Source organism: Micromys minutus (genome assembly GCF_963924665.1).
Source record: "Micromys minutus genome assembly, chromosome: 15".
NCBI classification, from domain to species: Eukaryota; Metazoa; Chordata; class Mammalia; order Rodentia; family Muridae; genus Micromys; species Micromys minutus.
Window position 1 is genome coordinate 7486248 of NC_137984.1, and position 18075 is coordinate 7504322.

General features: G+C 44.4%; 1 protein-coding gene across 1 annotated transcript; it reads left to right on the forward strand.

Moving 5' to 3' along the window:
* The first annotated feature begins 1016 nt into the window (after positions 1–1016).
* Positions 1017–18075, forward strand: HDDC2 (HD domain containing 2). Its single transcript, XM_080929457.1, has 6 exons — positions 1017–1127; positions 2189–2310; positions 3976–4078; positions 7110–7178; positions 14587–14725; positions 17775–18075. Exons 1-6 carry the CDS (start codon positions 1059–1061, stop codon positions 17870–17872), a joined length of 600 nt encoding a protein of 199 aa, XP_080785583.1. The 5' UTR covers positions 1017–1058; the 3' UTR covers positions 17873–18075.

Genomic DNA, 18075 nt, shown 5'->3' on the forward strand with positions numbered 1-18075 from the left:
TGGTCTGGGAAGCTTGTGATAAATGACTCAGGCACCTTCAGTGTGGGAGACCACTCCCGAACTGCATACAGTGCTCCATCGCTACACTATACCGCCAACTTTCAATTTCTCCTGTTGAAATGACTTTATAATTCTGGGTACTGCTCATGGATGCTGCCTTAGGACCCTGTAGAATCTACTGAGCAACATTCTAAACCAACGTTACGCTTTGATGACTATAGGTTTCCTAGCGTAGTTCCTAGTACAGTATTCTGGCTCAAATGGAACATGTGACAGGTGTATTAAGTAATAAGAAACAAGAACAGACAATGGCTCATCAGAACCATCAGCTTTTAGCATCCTGTATATAAATAAAGCTACTTTGTTACAAATAAAATCGGAATTCCTTTTATTTCCCTTTCTTTTTGAATTTTATCCATATCCCCGATTCTCTCTCTCCCCTTGAAATTTGTCCATATCCATTAACTGCGTTTAAAAGTTTGCACCATTAAATTGTCAATGGGAACAAGTCAGGTAGTCCTGGAAGATGCTAATCAGTTTCTGGCAAAATGGACGCCCGTGGTTTTACCATGGGCTTGCTCTTACTAGCCCATTTCCTGCTTCCTCCAAAGTCTCCCTTCTCATTTCCTCCCTTCACAGGCTTGCCGGGCTGGTAAACTGGTTATGGATGTTCAGCCTTCAAGAGGAGCTCCTCTTAGCTAGCTCCTCCTGCTAATCAGACATGGGCTTCTAAGAGCATTTGCAGGCATTATCCAGCCTCTTCCTTCTCAGGCCTTTCTGCCCTTAGCGTCAAGCTGCGATCCATGTGAAAGTTGACGGTGGTCACTTGAGCAGAGATCATTCAAAGTCTGAGCACAGCTGGTCCATAGAGAGAAGGTGGTTCACCAAAGGAGAAAGTGGGGCTGTGGGGAGGAGCTTAAGGAGGACGGGGAGGAGCTTAAGGAGGACGGGGAGGAGCCAAAAGACAGTGGGGAGGAGCTGAAGGAGAACGGGGAGGAGCTAAAGAAGAGTGGGGAGGAGCCTGAGCGCGTCATCACCCAGCTCGCGTGCCTTCCAGCATGGCTTCGGCCTCATCCTGCTCCGGGGCCGGGCTGTTGCGTTTTCTGCGTCTAGTAGGGCAGCTCAAGGTGAGCGAGTGGGCTCGGCCTGGCCGGGAGGCGGCGAGGTCCAGCTCCGGCTCCGACCTCACGCAACTTCCCGCGCTCAGCCCCGCCTAGTGCGGCCTGGGTGTGCCGGGAAGGAGCTGGCGGGGACCCAGCCCAGGCTGAACCCAGGACTCGCGCACGCTCCTTGCCGGGGGCCGCCACAGCCCAGGCCGTGGGCGATGCTGCGGCGCTGCAGCGGAAGGCTGGAGTCGAGCCCCTGCATGGGAGTAGTGGGGACCTTCCTTTGTCGCCGTGACTTCCGGAAATGACCGTTTCCGTAATTGTGTTTCAGCGTGCACCAGCCCTTGCTTGGCAGAGGGTGTGCAGAGCCCCCTACATTCCAAGATGAACTGTTTCCGACACCGTGACTACTGTTTGTGAAATTCTTTAGAAGCACTAGAACTCCCAGGGAAAATGCAGACTCGCATGATCACATCACGATCTGAATAAAAGGCTTCACTGCCACGGAAATTCCTCCAAGCCATCTGAGTCAGAATTGGAGAGTCTGTCACATGTTATATGTACAAAATATTCTATTGTTGTATGAAATGGGTTTTCGGACAGCATAAACAAGCCAACTACTCTCATAGTTAGGAAAAATATAGGGGCTTTGTTTTGCATTTTCCCTAATTGCAACGGAATTTTGAGACCAGATGGACACCACAGGCTGGCAGCCTGGATTCCAGACATGCACCACCAGGTTTTTATGTCTAAAATCTTTGTGTTTAATCCCACACTTATACTTCACTAGCGCAGAGTAAAGACTACTGTTTTTTACTGAATTAAAGAATTTATTTAAATTTATTTAAAGAATACTGTTTGTATTCGTGTAAAATGCATTTTGCGCACTCACTAGTTTGATTTCAGATTTTGATCGATTTGATTAGTTTAAGTAAAGCATTCTTTAAAAATATGTTTGAAATCACGACTCGGCTGACTTGGCTCTGTGGCCATTTGCTGGCATTTTCTTGAAGAGCACCTGTCAGTTTTGTTGTTCCCAGTGATGGTATTTTGTTTGTTTAATTTCTTATCCTATTTATCAGAGAGTCCCACGGACTGGCTGGGTATACAGAAATGTGGAAAAGCCGGAAAGTGTGTCAGATCACATGTATCGGATGGCAATTATGGCTATGGTGACCAGAGATGACCGTCTTAACAAGGATAGGTGAGTTAACTGAACATCGATGCTTGTGAAGGACTCTGGGAGGATTACTTCAGTTGTAAACTACAGAAGGTTTTCTGTTGTTATGGTATATGTTGGTCTCAGGAGAAGCCAGTGGGAAGTCAGGGCCTAGAAGGGTGAATTGTGTCTTGGCAGTAGCATTCATTTTGCTTTGAGCTAGCTGCTTTTAGGAATAGGGCTAGCCATTTGGAAGGCCACATTGTTGAAGTAGTGTGGCAGTAACCACACAGAAGCTATAAAGAGGTAGCATCTGTTTAGATAATCAGCAAGTTGTTTTTTTTTAATGTTTGGGAACAAGACGAGAGTTTACATAGAAGACAGCAAATGAATGGCACAGGCCTGATGTGGCTTCAATAAAAAAAAATCATAAAATAAGTTAGGGTAGGAAATTGGTCATTCTAGTAGCAGGGATAACTGTTCGTGGTTGGTCTTCATGGGTCAGATGGCGTCTGAGCTGAGTGACAGAGGCTGAGAAGTAGTGAAAGTCTCTGCACACAGAACATCCAGAAACAAAACCCCGGTGGTGGGAAGGAAATGCTTTAGGGGACAAAAGGAAGTAAGGTTGACTACAGGGAAGGCCTTGGGAGCCCAGTGAGTCCTGTTGCTCTGCAGGTGGAGTGGAACTTAGGGGGTTTGGGGCAAACAGACAAAAAACACAAGACGAAGATGAAGACAGTTGGAAATATGAGTGAACTTGGTCAGAGCTTTCGAACTGGACCAGAAAAAAACTGAAGGTGGGGAAACCTAGGAGACATCTAGACCTTTTGTTGACTATTAAGACTGAAAACTATTTCCGGTGCCTTCTGGGGCACCTGCCTCATTCTTTGCATCTGCCATTCTGATGATTAGTCTCATAGCCAGGAACTAAGTGATCGGTATGGGGTGAGAACATCATCTAATGTAATTTTCATGTCCCTTCCCCCTACTCTCTTTTAGTGAGTCTGGGCATCATACTCAGGGCCTTGTGCGCGGTAGGCCAGTACACTACAGGATGTACCTCTCCAGTTCCCAGTCCCATTTTTATCTGGATACAATGTAGGGTGACAAAAGGAAGCATGTGAGTTTGAGGACCTGGGTAAACTTGTGTAGCTAGTAAGGTCAGTAGCCTATACAAATTCAAAGCCCTATCGATTCAGCTGCATCCATTACCCTGTGGATCGATCAAAATGAGCATCTGTAAAAATCAACCTTTTTTTTTTTTTAAAGTCCGTTTATCTGGTACTCTGAGTTGGTCCATATAGGTAAATAGTATTGTATTAAATTTTCATAAGCAGTTTTGGTTCAGTATTAATGTAGGCTTGTAGAGTATAATTACTTTAGAAAGTATGGCATTAAAATAGTCTGGGGGGGGGGAAGAAAATATATTATTAAGGATAAAAATAGTATAGAGGGCTGGAGAGATGGCTCACCAGTTAAGAGCACTGACTGGTCTTCCAGAGGTCCTGAGATCAAATCCCATCAACCACATGGTGGCTCACAGTCATCTGTAATGAGATCTGATGCCCTCTTCTGGTGTTTCTGAAGAGAGTGACAGTGTATTTGTATATAATAAATAATAAACATTTAAAAGGTTTTTAAAAATAATGTGGAAAGAAAACTTGGAGTGAATGTAATTTTGTGCTTATTCAGCATTTCTTGCCTGTTCAGATGTATACGCCTAGCTCTGGTTCACGATATGGCAGAATGCATCGTTGGGGACATAGCACCTGCAGATAACATACCTAAAGAAGAAAAGCACAGAAGAGAAGAGGTCAGTGCTGGCTATTGACTCTGCAAAAAACCCTCAAGGAGAACCTGTCGCCTAAGCAAATGAATTTACTAGCCCTGTTGCAATAAAGGAAGACACTACCTTGCCAGTCTCAGGGGGGGGGAAGGTTGCAGAGGACGTGTTTAGAGTTTTAGGGCCTAGGTGTTGAAATGGAGCTCAACTGATAACAGTCAACTAGCTGAGTCTGTATAGAGTTTAGTAGACAACTAGTTAAGTCAATAGAGAGGTTGTATAGTGTTTGGTACTTAATAGCTTAGACTTAGTGGGGATAATGGCCAACAGTCTTTAAGAAAATCTTGAAGTAGGTTGTCCATACTTACTGCTTTTAGAAAGTTTATGGTCTTCTCTAAGCCAGGGTTTCTTGAGCAGAGAATCGGCGTGGGCTTCTTCCTTTCACTGTTTGATTTGAGAGTAGGACTACATGCCTGCTCCTGCCGTGTGTGACTCTGGAACAGAGACATGTTGGCTTTCTTTTTCCTTTTTTTTCCCTTTTTCTTTTGGATTTTCAAAACAGGCTTTCTCTGTGTGGCCCCAGCTGTCCTGAAACTCACTCTGTAGGCTGGATTTCAACTCAAAGATCCTATCTCTGCCTCCCCAGTGCTCAGATTAAATGCGTGCACCACCACCTCCTGGCTTTTAAGCCTACAGCACCTGGCAGTCTCCCATCCAACTACTAGCCAGGCCTGCGTAGGTTCTGACATCAGACAAAATGGAGCATGCTCAGGGTCATAGGACAGTAGACGTAGGCAGGCTACCATCTTGTCAGTCTGTGTAGGTCGACGGCACAGCTCTCATTAGAGCAGAAGAAATAACTGGGACTTAACTCAGTCTGTGGAAATTATCTCCCCCATCACATGAAATCTATTTGGAGAGAAATTCTCTACATCACAAATATATTCAGTATTGTAATTACCATTTAGTAGATTTTAAGTTAGTCCTGTGGAGGCTAGAGATTTAAAAAGTAAAATTAAAAAGAGATTTAAAAGAATGCATTCACAGAAATAAATAGTTTTCATAAGATACTAAACTAGGGTCAGTGGAAGCTACAAACTCTGAGGCCAGGGCTGAAAGGAGACTTTTTTGAGGCAGAGGCAGGAAAACAGGAAGAAGATTTCCTTTATTCCTCCCTCCCCAACCTCTTACTCTTCCATCCTTACAGAAGAAAGGCTAGAGTCCCGGGCAACCATTGCTGCAAACGACTTGTTTCATGGGCCTGTGAGATTGGTCCTACGCCCTTTAGTGAGGAGGCCACTATCACGATGGTGTAATAGAGAAGGTAATTTTAAGTCAGCACTGATGGAGACTAGAGCTAAACTCCCCAAGAAGAAAGAAGATCCCATAACGCATTGGAACAAATTTAGGTTCAAGCCACCCTGAACCCCCTTGAGAATAGTGTGAGATGTGTCATCCATCCGTCTTCCTCCCAGAGGATGCGTTCAAGCTCTAGCCTTCCACTCAGGGTGGTGCCATGCTATACTGATGTGATTGAACAAGCCGCTCGGGGTGGTGCAGATTGCTGGAACTGCTAAATTCTGCTTGCTCTTGAAGCAGTTGTAAGCTACAGGACGTTTTTTTCCTTCCAATGTTTTATACATATGTGCGCACACAATACCCATTCCTTTTCTCCGATTCATTGTTTTATTTTACGTGAGATCTTGCTCCTACTGAAGCTGATATTTAACAGCTTATTTCTTTCAAAGAGTTTAGCCTCTGGTTAACACCAGAATGGAGGAAGAGGTAAGCAGAATGAGATGGTGAAAGAATTTCGGGCTACTTAGTAGCCAGTTGCCCTTTAAAAGAGGTGATGTTTTGGGGATCACTGGAATGGTTGAAGGGAAGGAGGATGCTGAACTGAGGCTACCTCATGGAATTTTGTATTTTAATGTTAATTTCACTTCCCTTAGAAGGGCCGGCTAGTCACGTGACTCCAACTGAACCTTCCCATTTTAATTAGTAAAATAAAGGAAAGTCAGTGACTGGGCGGGGCAAGGGAAGTAGAGAGGGCTGAGAGATCTGAGGAGGTCAGAGGACTGAGATTAGAGATTGTGGCCACATGGAGCTTCCCAAGGACCAGCTGGACCCAGGTGGGATTTAATGGTGTTAAAAAGCTATGAACATTAAGGATTTTACAGGTCTAATACCTCATATAGAAGCGCAGTTTGTATCTTTGTCTATTTGATGCAATCTTGTTGTGTAGAGGATTTGTGGATTGAGAGTTGAACATATAAACCTGAATGAAAAGCTGTCAGGCTGTAGAGTTGTGTTTGTGTGGGATTTTGGGGTAGAGAAACACCCCGGGACAGAGGCAGAAAACAGGCAAGAGGAGGGAATTGCGTGGACGAGTTGGGCTGTGTTGGGGGCTCAGACTGGGCTCCAGAGGTGTGTGTGGCTCCGTATCAGGGTTGGGCCTTAGGAGTAAGACCTCAGGGCCAGAAAAGATATAAAAGTTTTTTATTTTTTAATATTTACTGCAACAAGAAGTACTCATGAACCAGGGAAGATTACCTTCCACCTTTGTTCTCTCATTTTCTGCTTTTCTCTGGGCTTTGGATAACGTCACTTGTGGTGACAAAGGTGTCTTTTACACTGCTGGCAGGAGTTGCAAGAACATCCCCTCAAGCAGTTGTTGGGGACACAGTCATTTGATCCGCTGGCTGTTGTCCTGCTGTTTGACACTGTGGACCACCAGAGTATAGGAGAGGGCTTCCAGGTGGGCATCTGCCTGAGATGGTAAGGTCCTTTGGAGCAGAGAGGACAGTGTTCAGCAGTGCATTCTGGGAATCTGAACCTGAGAGCAGTGTGACTTCCGCCATGCCAGTGATGACAGTTGCCTTTCGTGTGACGTTAAGTTTTTTTTGCAATAATGGAAGTAATAGAAAATGAAAAAATATATTTTTTTAATGGAACCAGTAAAAGGCCAGTTCTCTTTACTAGGAATCATTCAGAAGAATCTAAGTCCCTTGTCGTGACTTGGATGAAGGTGAATGATAGGCTGAACTGGTTCATGTTTCAGGAGGCCATGAAAGAGATCACCCAGCTGCTGCCAGATGACCTCAGGAAGGAGCTCTATGACCTCTGGGAAGTGAGTATACGTTCATTTTATACTCACTTTATATTGATTGTTGAGTTCTGTATGGCCTGCCTGTGCTTCAGTTGCTCAGGTTATGTTTCTAGTGTTTGATCTGCTGCGGTTGCCTCCCCACTGCTACAGAAGCTTCTCTGCGCTTACGGAAGTTTCCCGTTGTCATTGTTGGTACCTCTCTTGTGGCCTCGGTGCCTGGGACAGCTCAGTGCTTGTATGTGAGGCTCCTTCATTCGGACCTATGAACCCATACCGGTCAGAGGTCAGTCTCGGACCTGAGGTATCCTCCACTTTGAGTATGAGACTAGGTTCCTCAGTGCCGCAGAGCCTTCAGGATTACAGCATGCTAACTTCGACTTCGGTTCTGGGTACTGAATTTACGTCCTCCTGATTGCAAGATAGGCATTTTACCCAGCCCCCATTTCTAATTCTCAAAGCATGTGAATGACAAACTTAAAACAAGGTGGGAGACGCCTGAGGGGTGGCAGTTGAACTTGTCATCTGGACCCCAAGTGGAATTGGGTAGTTCATAGCTGACCTTTAGCCTGTGACCTTTTACTGAGTCTGTTGCCCTTCTGTAAAAGAACAAGGGAGTGAAGTCGAGGTGACAGGCATAGAACGGGCCCATCCAGTGCAGGGCTCTCCTGAGCCTACTCCTGGGCAGGAAGAGCGGAAAGGCAGGAGCAAGTGTGTTCTGTCAGTCTTTCTCGTGGTGTTTTTTTCTGTCCAGAGCACAATGGCTCCCCTTGTCTGAGCCTTTTGACATGCTCTCTTTCCTGCTCTTGGACAGCCCTATCTTCAATCTCTACCCCCAGCACACACACCCCGATCAACCCCACATTCCCTTCTAATCCCTCATTCCTATCCAATTGCTCTCCCCTGCTCTCTGAATTCCATTCCATGTATCCAGGCCCCTGCTCCTGTCTCCTGTAAGGCGTCTCTTCCCACGACCTCCTATTCTGGGCCAGTTTGTCTCATGGAAAAAAATGGGACATACATAGGGCTGAGACCTGCACCAGATTTTCCCCCAGAAGCCCCATGTTCTGCAGCATCTGTCATTGCTGTGGGTTAGCCCACATATGGGAAGAAGTAGGCCTTTCAAGATACTGGGGTATGGCACAGAGACCTTACGGTCAGAGACTTGAACCTCCACACTCACTGGTGAGTTACTCCAGTCTCGCTAGCCTGTCTTTTTTGAGAGACTGACAGTCTTATAGGCCTACCTGCTCTACACTCAAGACACCCAATGTGCTTAGGAAACCAGGTTTACGAAATCTTGGTCTTCATTTGTAAGTGCAATTGTACCTGGATCACCATGAGGCTTTTAAAGGTATCATTCATCCCTTGTAGTGTCAAGGTTAATTTCATTAATAGAGATGCCTCAGATTCTGTACTAGAGGCATTCTGTAGGGTGCAGTACAAGTATTGGTGTTTGGTAATAAGACAGTGCTGGAATCTGAAGAGACTGTGGGCCTTCTTAATTACCTTGTTAGGATAATTCAGACTGTGATAGTGTGAATGCATCTAGCCTGGAGCCACAGCAGAAGGTGTCCTTGGGGAATACTTCCTCTTAAAGCATATGCTTTTAAGGGGCTTTTGAAGCATGCTCTGTGAGGTGGGGAAATAGCACAATTAAATAAGGCCACACCTCATCTATGCAAAGAGGAGATGGGAGTTTAGGAGGTGAATTTCATAGACTCTTGAGGACAAAACCCTCTGGATTTTGGAAAGCTTTCTAAGACTCTGCCTCTCCCGTGGCATCGCTACATCTGTAGTTCTTAGTTGGCCACCAGCAACTGACTGAAATTTTCTCTGAAAAACCTACAGAATTAAAAATAGTCTTGTCCAAGTAAAGCATTGCAGAATTTTGGATTTGAGTAAATATAAAACACTTGATAACTCCTAAATAGGTAACAGCTGTTTCATCCTGTATGCATAATTGACTTGCTGAACCTTATCCAAGAATCCTGATGGGGAAGGACCCCTCCGGCACCTATTTTTAGTGTGACCTTGGCATTCCCTGCCCATTCTGGTTTCTACCGTCCAATGCCCAGTGTCCTCGCTGAGCTTGTATCCGTGTTTTAACATCCTGGATTAGAGCTACATCATAACTCAGTCACTTCTGGAGTGGCCCTGTTTCCATAAGATGTAACCATAAGTCACATTTAAGGTTCCAGGCAAAAAGGGAATGTAGCAGTTTATGTGCAGACAATGTTAATATATGGATTTTACTAAGACTGCCAGTGTTCACGAGCTTCTTTTCTTGCTTATTACCTTCCTGATGTAGGGCAATTTAATTTCTCCATATCTGCATTTATTTGTCTGTGATATGGCAGTATATAGACAAGGGATTAACTTAATCAATAATGTAATCAATGTATGTAAAACACTTAGAACATAGTGAGTTCAAGGCCATTTCTATTCCATACACTCTGGCCTGCCTTCAGTACCTATGTCCCGATACTGGTACCTATAAAACCTAGAGCAATACTAGCTACATAGACAATCCCAGCTGGTGGATATCTTAAGTGTGGCCACCACAGCTGTTCAGCATTATAAACACCAGCCGGCCCAGAGGTTTAAGGGGTTAGACATTCTGGATTATAATTTGTCTTTCACCATAAAAGTGAAATTACATTTTAGTAAACCAGGAGAAAGTATGCTCCTTTTGTTTGTTTCTGAAAGCACTACTGGAAGCCATGATTCTGGTTATACTCCGTGCTGTGAGAATATCTCAGAGAAGTATCTACCTGCCACCGGCATTATGGCATTTACTTTGCTTTGTTGGTTTTCTTCAGGTATCCCTGAAATCCCAGAACTTGCTTTGTAGTCTAGACTGGCCTCGAACTCATAGAGATGTGCCTGCCTATGCCTCTCGAGTACTGGGACTACATCCTTCCAATTCCCAAAGCACACATGGAGCTCCGTACTACATGCCTAACCACCCATCTGCTTGCCTCCCCTGACACTGATTTTGGTAAAATCACTCATGGCCAAGCTCTCTTTCCCCTGAGACAGGGTCTCTCACCAAACCCGGAGCTACACCTAGAACAATTCAACCCGAGGCTTCCTCCCACCCCCATCTCCTGTCAGCACTGGGATTACAGATGTGGCATATTTAACAGGGTTCAAGGTCAGGTCGACACACGTGAGCAGCAAACACTGTTATTCCCTGAGCCGTCTTCCTAACCCCTCATCCCTGGTTTTCTTTGTACCTCTCAAGCCGTTTCTTTTGAGAAGTATGTTCCTCTTCCTTAGCCCATCTTCAGACCCCGTGTCTCCTCATGACACCATGTTTGTGGACGTCTTTTCTCTCTGCAGCCTGGTCGGGCTGCAGGTATTAATTGCTGCTTTCTCCATGCAGTCTCCAGAACAGTCTTTCTCTTAAGCACTCTCCTCAAAACCAAGAACCCAGTATACATGCCCATCTGCATATGTGTAGGATCCTCAGCTTCTAACATCCATGTCCACGGTCATTTTCTTCTTCTTCTTCTTCTTCCTCTTCTTCTTCCTCTTCTTCTTCTTCTTCTTCTTCTTCTTCTTATTATTATTATTATTATTATTATTATTATTATTATTATCATCATCATCATCATCATCATCATCATCATCATCATCATTATTATTATTATTGTTATCTTGCCAGTTTTACTTCTAACAAAACCTTTAAAAAAATAAATAAATCATTTAATGCCTTGCAAAACCAATAGGTAGGTAGCATAGTGAGTTGCTAGAATGGTCAAATTTTTTTAGCTTCCATCCTGGTCCATCCATTCTCGGAACTTGGTCCTTCACCCTAACAGGTCCTTCAACCTTGTGTTTCTATGTGCCCCATCCCAATCTTCTCCACACCCCACCATGTCCCCTGTAGTCACCACTACCGTGATTCTCAATTGGAAACATTTGGATGCCATCCTTATCTTACTGTTCATTCTTGGATGTTGTGCTTCAAACTCGTGTATATATTTTAAACTCAATCTGCCCTTTGGATCTCTGTTAATCTATAGTATCTCCCTTCGTTCATTTCTTTTGCTATCAAATTGTCTGTTGTGGATTCTAGACTAGTGGCCAGTACTGGTGTCCCCCAAAGCCTGTGTTTGCCAGTTGCGTACTATACTTATCGTTGAAGTCTTGTGTTCTTTGACACGGGTTGGCAGCTAATCAGATTTGGGTTGGATACCTGTGACAAAACTGTAGGCAGGTGTTGTATTCATTTATCTTGAGCTACATTGTCAGACCACAGCCCAAGAATGGAGTTGTGTGCAGAAAATGGAGTGTGAGTGCTTGGGAGAAAACCCCAAGAAAAGACAAGAGTCTTGTGACCTCCGTTTCTTCAAAACATGACACTGTTCTTGGAATATGTTTTCATGCTCCTCCCAGGTGTAGAGGATGGGAATGGATTGACTTCAGATAATTCATCACAACTGTCTATTGTTTGTTTATATGTCTCCATTTAAAAAAAGACAAAACATGTTTTTGCTACCTGAGGCTTGTTTGTCCTTGTGATGATATACAGCTTGAACTCATGAGAACGTTGCTCAGGTCTTGTCTTAAGCGTCAGAGTATAAAGTGTCTGATGCTCTGAATAAAGTTGGCTATTGTATGGTACTTTGGATCTGCCTCAGTTATGAGCCCTGTCCTCCTAGGTCCCACCACCAGTGATGACAGTGTATAATCACTTTATGTTTGTCCTCCAACCTTGGAGGTTACAGGAAGGTAATGCTCTAATGTTTTTATTTTGTAGCTTATGTATTTTTGTGTTTCCCCCTCACCAACTCTTTGGTTGCTGTTCTTACAGAAGTGAGAAAAATGATTAAACGTGGGGACTTTGTTGACAGCAGGAATGGCCTTGCTCCAGCCTCATCACGTCTAGGCCTGTCAACTCCTGAACAGTTGGGCTGAGACTTGTCTGTGGTTGATTCTTCGGAAGGGCTCCCAGAGAGTCATTCCCTAACATCTTGCCTTTGACTCGGTTTCTCTGTAATTTTTGTTGACAGTAAAGCTGAGTTTCTCAGAATATAAAAATCTCTAGCTCATAGTTCCTTTTCTTGAGCATATTAAGTCTACTTCTCTCGTTTTCTTCTAACATAAAACGTTGTCCGAGTCTACTTCTCTCATTTTCTTCTAACATAAAACATTGCTGTCGAAGTCTAGTCCTTAGTTTATTTTCATTATATACCAGATTCCATTCTTATATAGGAGTCCAAAAGATTTCATTTCTGTCTGTTAATTTTCATCAGGGTGTATCTTTGTATTGGTCGTTCTGAGTTAATTTCCTTGGTTATTTTAGCCTGTGCATGTAATATACTTTACAAAAAAAAATGTAATTGCAAAGAAGCTTTATTGACATCAAGATTTGTTTTTCTTTTTTATTTATTTTCTACTCTTATGTACTTTAGTTCTTTTTTGCCAGTTGCCAATGCTTTCCAGTTTCTCAGAAACCCCTTATATCTTAATTTTTAAAACTATTAAAGGTACCCTCTGTTTTAGTTTTATTTCTCTTAGGCGTATGTATTGTGCTCAGATACCCTTGGATTGCCTATCACTTAGATATCTTTTCTAAAATAAACCTTACCTCTATTGTTTTTCTAGGTTGTTCCTTAGTGTCTTACTTTTTGTGTGTCTTTTAGTTCTTTGGGGGGTAGTTTGTGGTAGGTTTGCTCTCTCTTTCGATTTGAAAATGTCTTTTCTCTGTGAATGGGGAACTTCCTTCCTCTACCTGCTAAGTTTCTGTGGGAGCTCACCACTGGGATTATCTGTTGCTCATCTTGGTTTGAAATTCTGTCTCCTGAACTGTTGGAAGGAAACTTAATTCATGTCTTCCTGCCAGGATAGTTGCTGTTGTTGTTGCTCTGTGTGTGTGTGTGTGTGTGTGCGCGCGCGTGTATGTGTGTGTGTGTGTGTGTGTGTGTCTGTCTGTCTGTCCGTCCGTCTGTCTGTCTGGGTGTGTTGCACAAAGTGCACTGCTTTCTGGCTTGCTCAGTCTGCTTTCTCATCTACCCCAGGAGCATCTGCCCAGGGGATGCACTGCCTCCAGAAGGCCTGAGCCCTCCCCATCCATCAGTGATTAAGAACACCCCCACAGGCAGGCCTGCAGGCCATTCTGATAGAGACGTTCAGTCCAGACCCCCTCTTCCCAGGTGACACGCGTTTTGTGTCTGGCTGATGAAAAACTGACCAGCAGAACAATATACAGTATTTCTGAACACTTCATTTTTTTTCTGACTTTGAGCAGAAGAGAAATTCTAGTTTGGTTTGCTTATTCAGTGTTGTCTGGCTAAATTGTGAACCTGAATTTATTTAATTATAGCTATATAACTGTGACTGTGAATGAACTCTTACATAAAATACAATTTTTTTAAAGTGCCCTTGAGATGAAGCAAACTATACTAAGCTTCATGTTTAAATGATTCCCCTGTGAAGATTCAGCTCTTACCAAATTCAAACGCTGCCTCTATAAGAATAAGGAAGCCTTCAAGTGCAAGCAGGAACCCTTGCAGTGATCTGTGTCATGTGTCACTAGGAAAGTATGACAGGAAAGCATTAGTATCTGCACACATCTGGGCTGGAATCACAAACGAGAATTCTGCGGGAAACCAGTTGGGACGTCAGCCTTCATAGAAGAGTGATCCCGTGTAGCATGAATTAGAACTTGTTGCAGCAGGTGATGTGGTCCACTCTGAGGTTGCCCCCTGGAACTCCCTGTTTCACTCAGAAGGGGCAGCGGGAAGGAAAAGGAAGAAATGTTCTTCCCTCCCACCACATTCACCATCTCCTGCCACCAACTGCACATGCATCAGTGTCTGTAAAAATTCATAGGTTCTTCCTAATGTCCCCAGTAGTCACTCTAGGCAGACCACAAGGAGGGAGGGCAGGCAGGCAGGAAGCCAGACTAAAACCAATATGGTGAAATATGCCTGCAATCTCAAGTCCAGAGAGATGGGCAGATCCCTGGGAATCACTGGCCCACTAGCTCATGCTGCAAACCACAAGCTGATGAAAGATCCCATCTCTGTGTCAAACAAGATGGACAGCAATTGCAAACATGTTCATCTGCATGCACACATACATATAATTACATTTCTTTAAAGAAGGGGAAAAAATGTTGATCGTGAAACCAAGACAGGAAGAGAAGAATTTGGAAGTGTCTGAGATAAACAGATGAGACTCGCAGGGCACCCAGTGGCCTTTGTGGAGTGATTATGAGCACACTTGCACGGAGTCCGGGTGCTGATGTGTGCCTGCAAGACGGGTGTCTCTAATTATATGTACATGGTGGAGAAATGCAGTTGATGTTGAATATTCATTCCCTGAGCTATGGTTCTGACTCCGGGTACCCAAATAGGAGATTCCCTAGAAACCCCTCCCAGGCAGCCTAACTGTAACCTTCAGATGTCCCTTTCCTCAGGAGTATGAGACCCAGTCTAGTGAAGAAGCCAGATTCGTGAAGCAGCTGGACCAGTGTGAGATGATCCTCCAGGCATCGGAGTATGAAGTCATGGAGAATAAGCCCAGGAGGCTTCAAGACTTCTATGATTCCACGGCAGGTACCCGTGCTCATAAACATTTTCGACTGGTTGGTTTTGTTTGGCTTCACCTTGGCTTGGGGACTGCCGGCATGTTATTGAGCCCATATTGGTTCCCTCTTCTGACCTTTCAAGTAGAGCATCTGGGAAGAAGACGGGGATGTTGGGATGGTTGCTATGCCAGCGGCACTTCCGGAGCACTGGGGAACACTGTCAGGTTGATGGCCGAGCATCATTCTCACATCCTGCTCTGCTCCCTGACAGATGCTGGTCTCTTGATGTCTCATAGCCTGTGCCTCATCTGAAAACTAGGAACCAGAATTCCCTTTTGAGTCCGAAGTTGGTTTTTTGGGGAAGATAATGAGTATGAAAGGGCTCCTATCTGTTAGTGATTTAGACCTGTAAGGTCGGGGTGAGTGACTGGAATCAGTCTTCCACTTCCTCACACCAGGTGGGCATCACCATCATGGTAGTACCTCAGAGCACAGTCCTGGCATCCTCAAGTGTGGGTTTGAATCTTCGCTATGCCACTTATAACTGTAAATCTCCATAAAGGCTCTCTGAGTCTTTGCTTCCTTTTCTTCATGGAGATGCCTGGTGTAGTGAGTGCATGCCCACACTCAGAGCCAGAAGGGTTGAGGTTGAGGGCGGGCTCAGTTAAATAGTAAGACTCTGTCTTCAAAAGTAAGAGCTAGGGATGTAGTTCCGTAGTGGAGCACGTGCCAGACTCAACCATCCAGAATAACCCAGGGACTTAGTAGGGCTTACATTACAGGATTGTGTCTGGATGTCAGAGGATGACTCTTGTGAGCTGCTCAGAGAGCACCTGGCATTGTTAGCTGTCTTTATTTTAATAGTTTACAAAGGAAGGAGCTACACCCACTGTGTTAGAGATGGTCATTCTTATAGTTTCTTCATATATGACTCCTTGTTCATTTCGTGGGAGCTCTTTGTGGTCAGTTCTGTGTCTGTTTGCCCTGCGAGGGTTCTAAGGACAGGCCTTTCTCTGATCAGCCATGACCTCACCAAAACCAAGTCCTGGCTCCCAGACTAACACCCATACTACTATTTGCATGAGAATGGAGCCAGTTCAGTTTTTTCCCAGCTGTTCTTGGGGACAGCCCCTGTGACCTCCCCTGTCGATAACAGGTATCATCTCATCTTTTGCAGGCCTAGGGAGGAATGGAGTGGGAATCGAACTTGGGACCTTGTGCACTCCACTCCAGACTTATGCCCCTAGGCTGATATCGTTATTTTTCTAAAATTCATGGCATTCTTTTTTCTAAAACATAAATTTCTGACACTTTCGACTGACCCATAAAGTCCTGGGACCTGCAGCTACCCGTGTTTTTGGCACTCTTCCTCATCCTCCTTTTGAGAACTCGCTTTTCCCTTTCTGTTCATTTTGCACTTGTTCTCATCTTGCTACAACCTTGCCATCTTCCTCTGCTGCTGTCCTTTTGTTTGCTTCAGGTACTGCAACAAATCGCCTGAGATAACTAACTTATGAAGAAGATTGTTTCGGCTCACAATTTTAGGTTGTGATTGCTTGGCCTGTTGCTTTGGGTGATGGCGGTACATCATGAGTGGGTGTATGATAGAGTATCTCATGGCCAGAACTTGAAAAACAGAAGAGACTGAGCCCTAACTTCTACAAGGGCACAAACTTGTAGCTTCATGTTTTATAGAGTCCACCCCTTCTTTATTTATTGTCTGAGTTTCTTTTCACAGTCTGGCAGAGGCAGTGAGCGGCTAGAAGAGAAACCACAGAGTATGGAATGTTTTCTTTCTGGCGTTTTTATGGTCATTTGGTGGCCTGGCTCGAGTTCTGAGGGGCAAGTGGATTCTAAATAGCATATCTCACCAATAATTTAAAGTGTGGGCCAGGTTTGTGCCATCTTTGCAGTTCATGGTTAGTCATCTTCTGATCTAATGCATTCACAGTGGAAAGGGGGAAAAGTACAGCAGAAGTTGAATCAAGTGTGAGTGCAGATTGTCTGCTGCAAAGGCTGCTTGCTGAGAAAGAAACATAAGCCCAGAATGGCCGTGACTGTTCCACAGCTGAGAGTTAACACTCACCTGGTTTACATTTCAGCACGTTGCTTCCATTAAAAAAAAAAAAAAAAAAAAAAATTGGTAAATAAGTCTGTTGCAGCCAATTGGAGAAATGGTTTCTCATTACCTCAGGGACAAGTGCTCAAGGAAAGGACTCCTTTCTAGTACATATATATAAGAACAAAAATAAAGAGCCCAGGTCTATGGAAAGGGCTAGAGGAAGGAAAGGGAAGAAAAAAAGGATATAATTATATTTTCATTTAAAGAAATAAAAATGATTAGTTAGAAAAGAAAAAGGCTTTGTTAAAGCGTGAAGATACATGTAAACTAGAACTATTACAATTTGAATATTTCTTTTATTACACTTAACTATTTGATAGCAGATGGGGGCGTGACATAGCACATGTATGGAAGGGAAGAGAGTGCTTTCAGGAGCTGGTTCTCCCCTCCCACCAAGTGGGTTCGGAAGTAGCTCTCAGGTTATCTGACTTGGTGGCAAGTTCCTTGACCAGTGAGTTGTTGTGTCAGCCCTGTTCCATTGTGTCAGCCCTGTTACATTGTGTCAACCCTGTTCCATTGTGTCAGCCCTGTTACATTGTGTCAACCCTGTTACATTGTGTCAGCCTTGTTACATTGTGTCAACCAGTTTACATTGTGTCAGCCTTGTTACATTGTGTCAGCCTTGTTACATTGTGTCAACTCTGTTACATTGTGTCAGGCCTGTTACAGCAGTGTTACAGAGGACCCTCCCAACTCTCACCAGAGCTTCTCTTACAGTTCCTGGTAGAGGCTCTCAGGGACTGCCTGATAGTGTTACCTTCTAACTGATGACTCTTGGTTTGATTTCTTCCTTGCCCCTTTATACATGCTCTCCTTTACCCTTTCCTTGGACCCAGAATCTCCTGCTTGGGGAATATGGTACAGCTCATAGAATAGAGCCCCTCATAGCCATGGGATCAAACTGAAGAAGTGGTGTCTTCTCTCATCAGTACAGAAATGTCTTTTTCCTTCCCAGGAAAATTCAGTCATCCGGAGATAGTCCAGCTTGTTGCTGAGCTGGAGGCAGAGAGAAATGCCAGCATAGCTGCAGCTTCGGCGGAGCTGGGCTCCTGACAGCCTCTGCCCAGGCAGAGCCAGGCTCCTGAGCTCGCCTGGCTCGTCCACAGTGCTGCTTTCTTTGTTTCCCGAGGGTTTCCCCAAGATGGGAGTCTGTTTTCTGTGGTCTGGACTTGAACAAATAATGTGATATAATCCAAGCCCTACAAGAAGCCACCAAACCGGAAGTAGTCAGGAAGATGCCGTGGACGGAGACTGGA

Bases quoted from the DNA above. Each gene is read 5' to 3' on its own strand.
- HDDC2 (XM_080929457.1), top strand. From the start codon at position 1,059: ATGGCTTCGGCCTCATCCTGCTCCGGGGCCGGGCTGTTGCGTTTTCTG. The intron at 1,128-2,188 runs GTGAGCGAGTGG...CCTATTTATCAG, and splicing joins GTCTAGTAGGGCAGCTCAAG to AGAGTCCCACGGACTGGCTG. The intron at 2,311-3,975 runs GTGAGTTAACTG...TTGCCTGTTCAG, and splicing joins GACCGTCTTAACAAGGATAG to ATGTATACGCCTAGCTCTGG.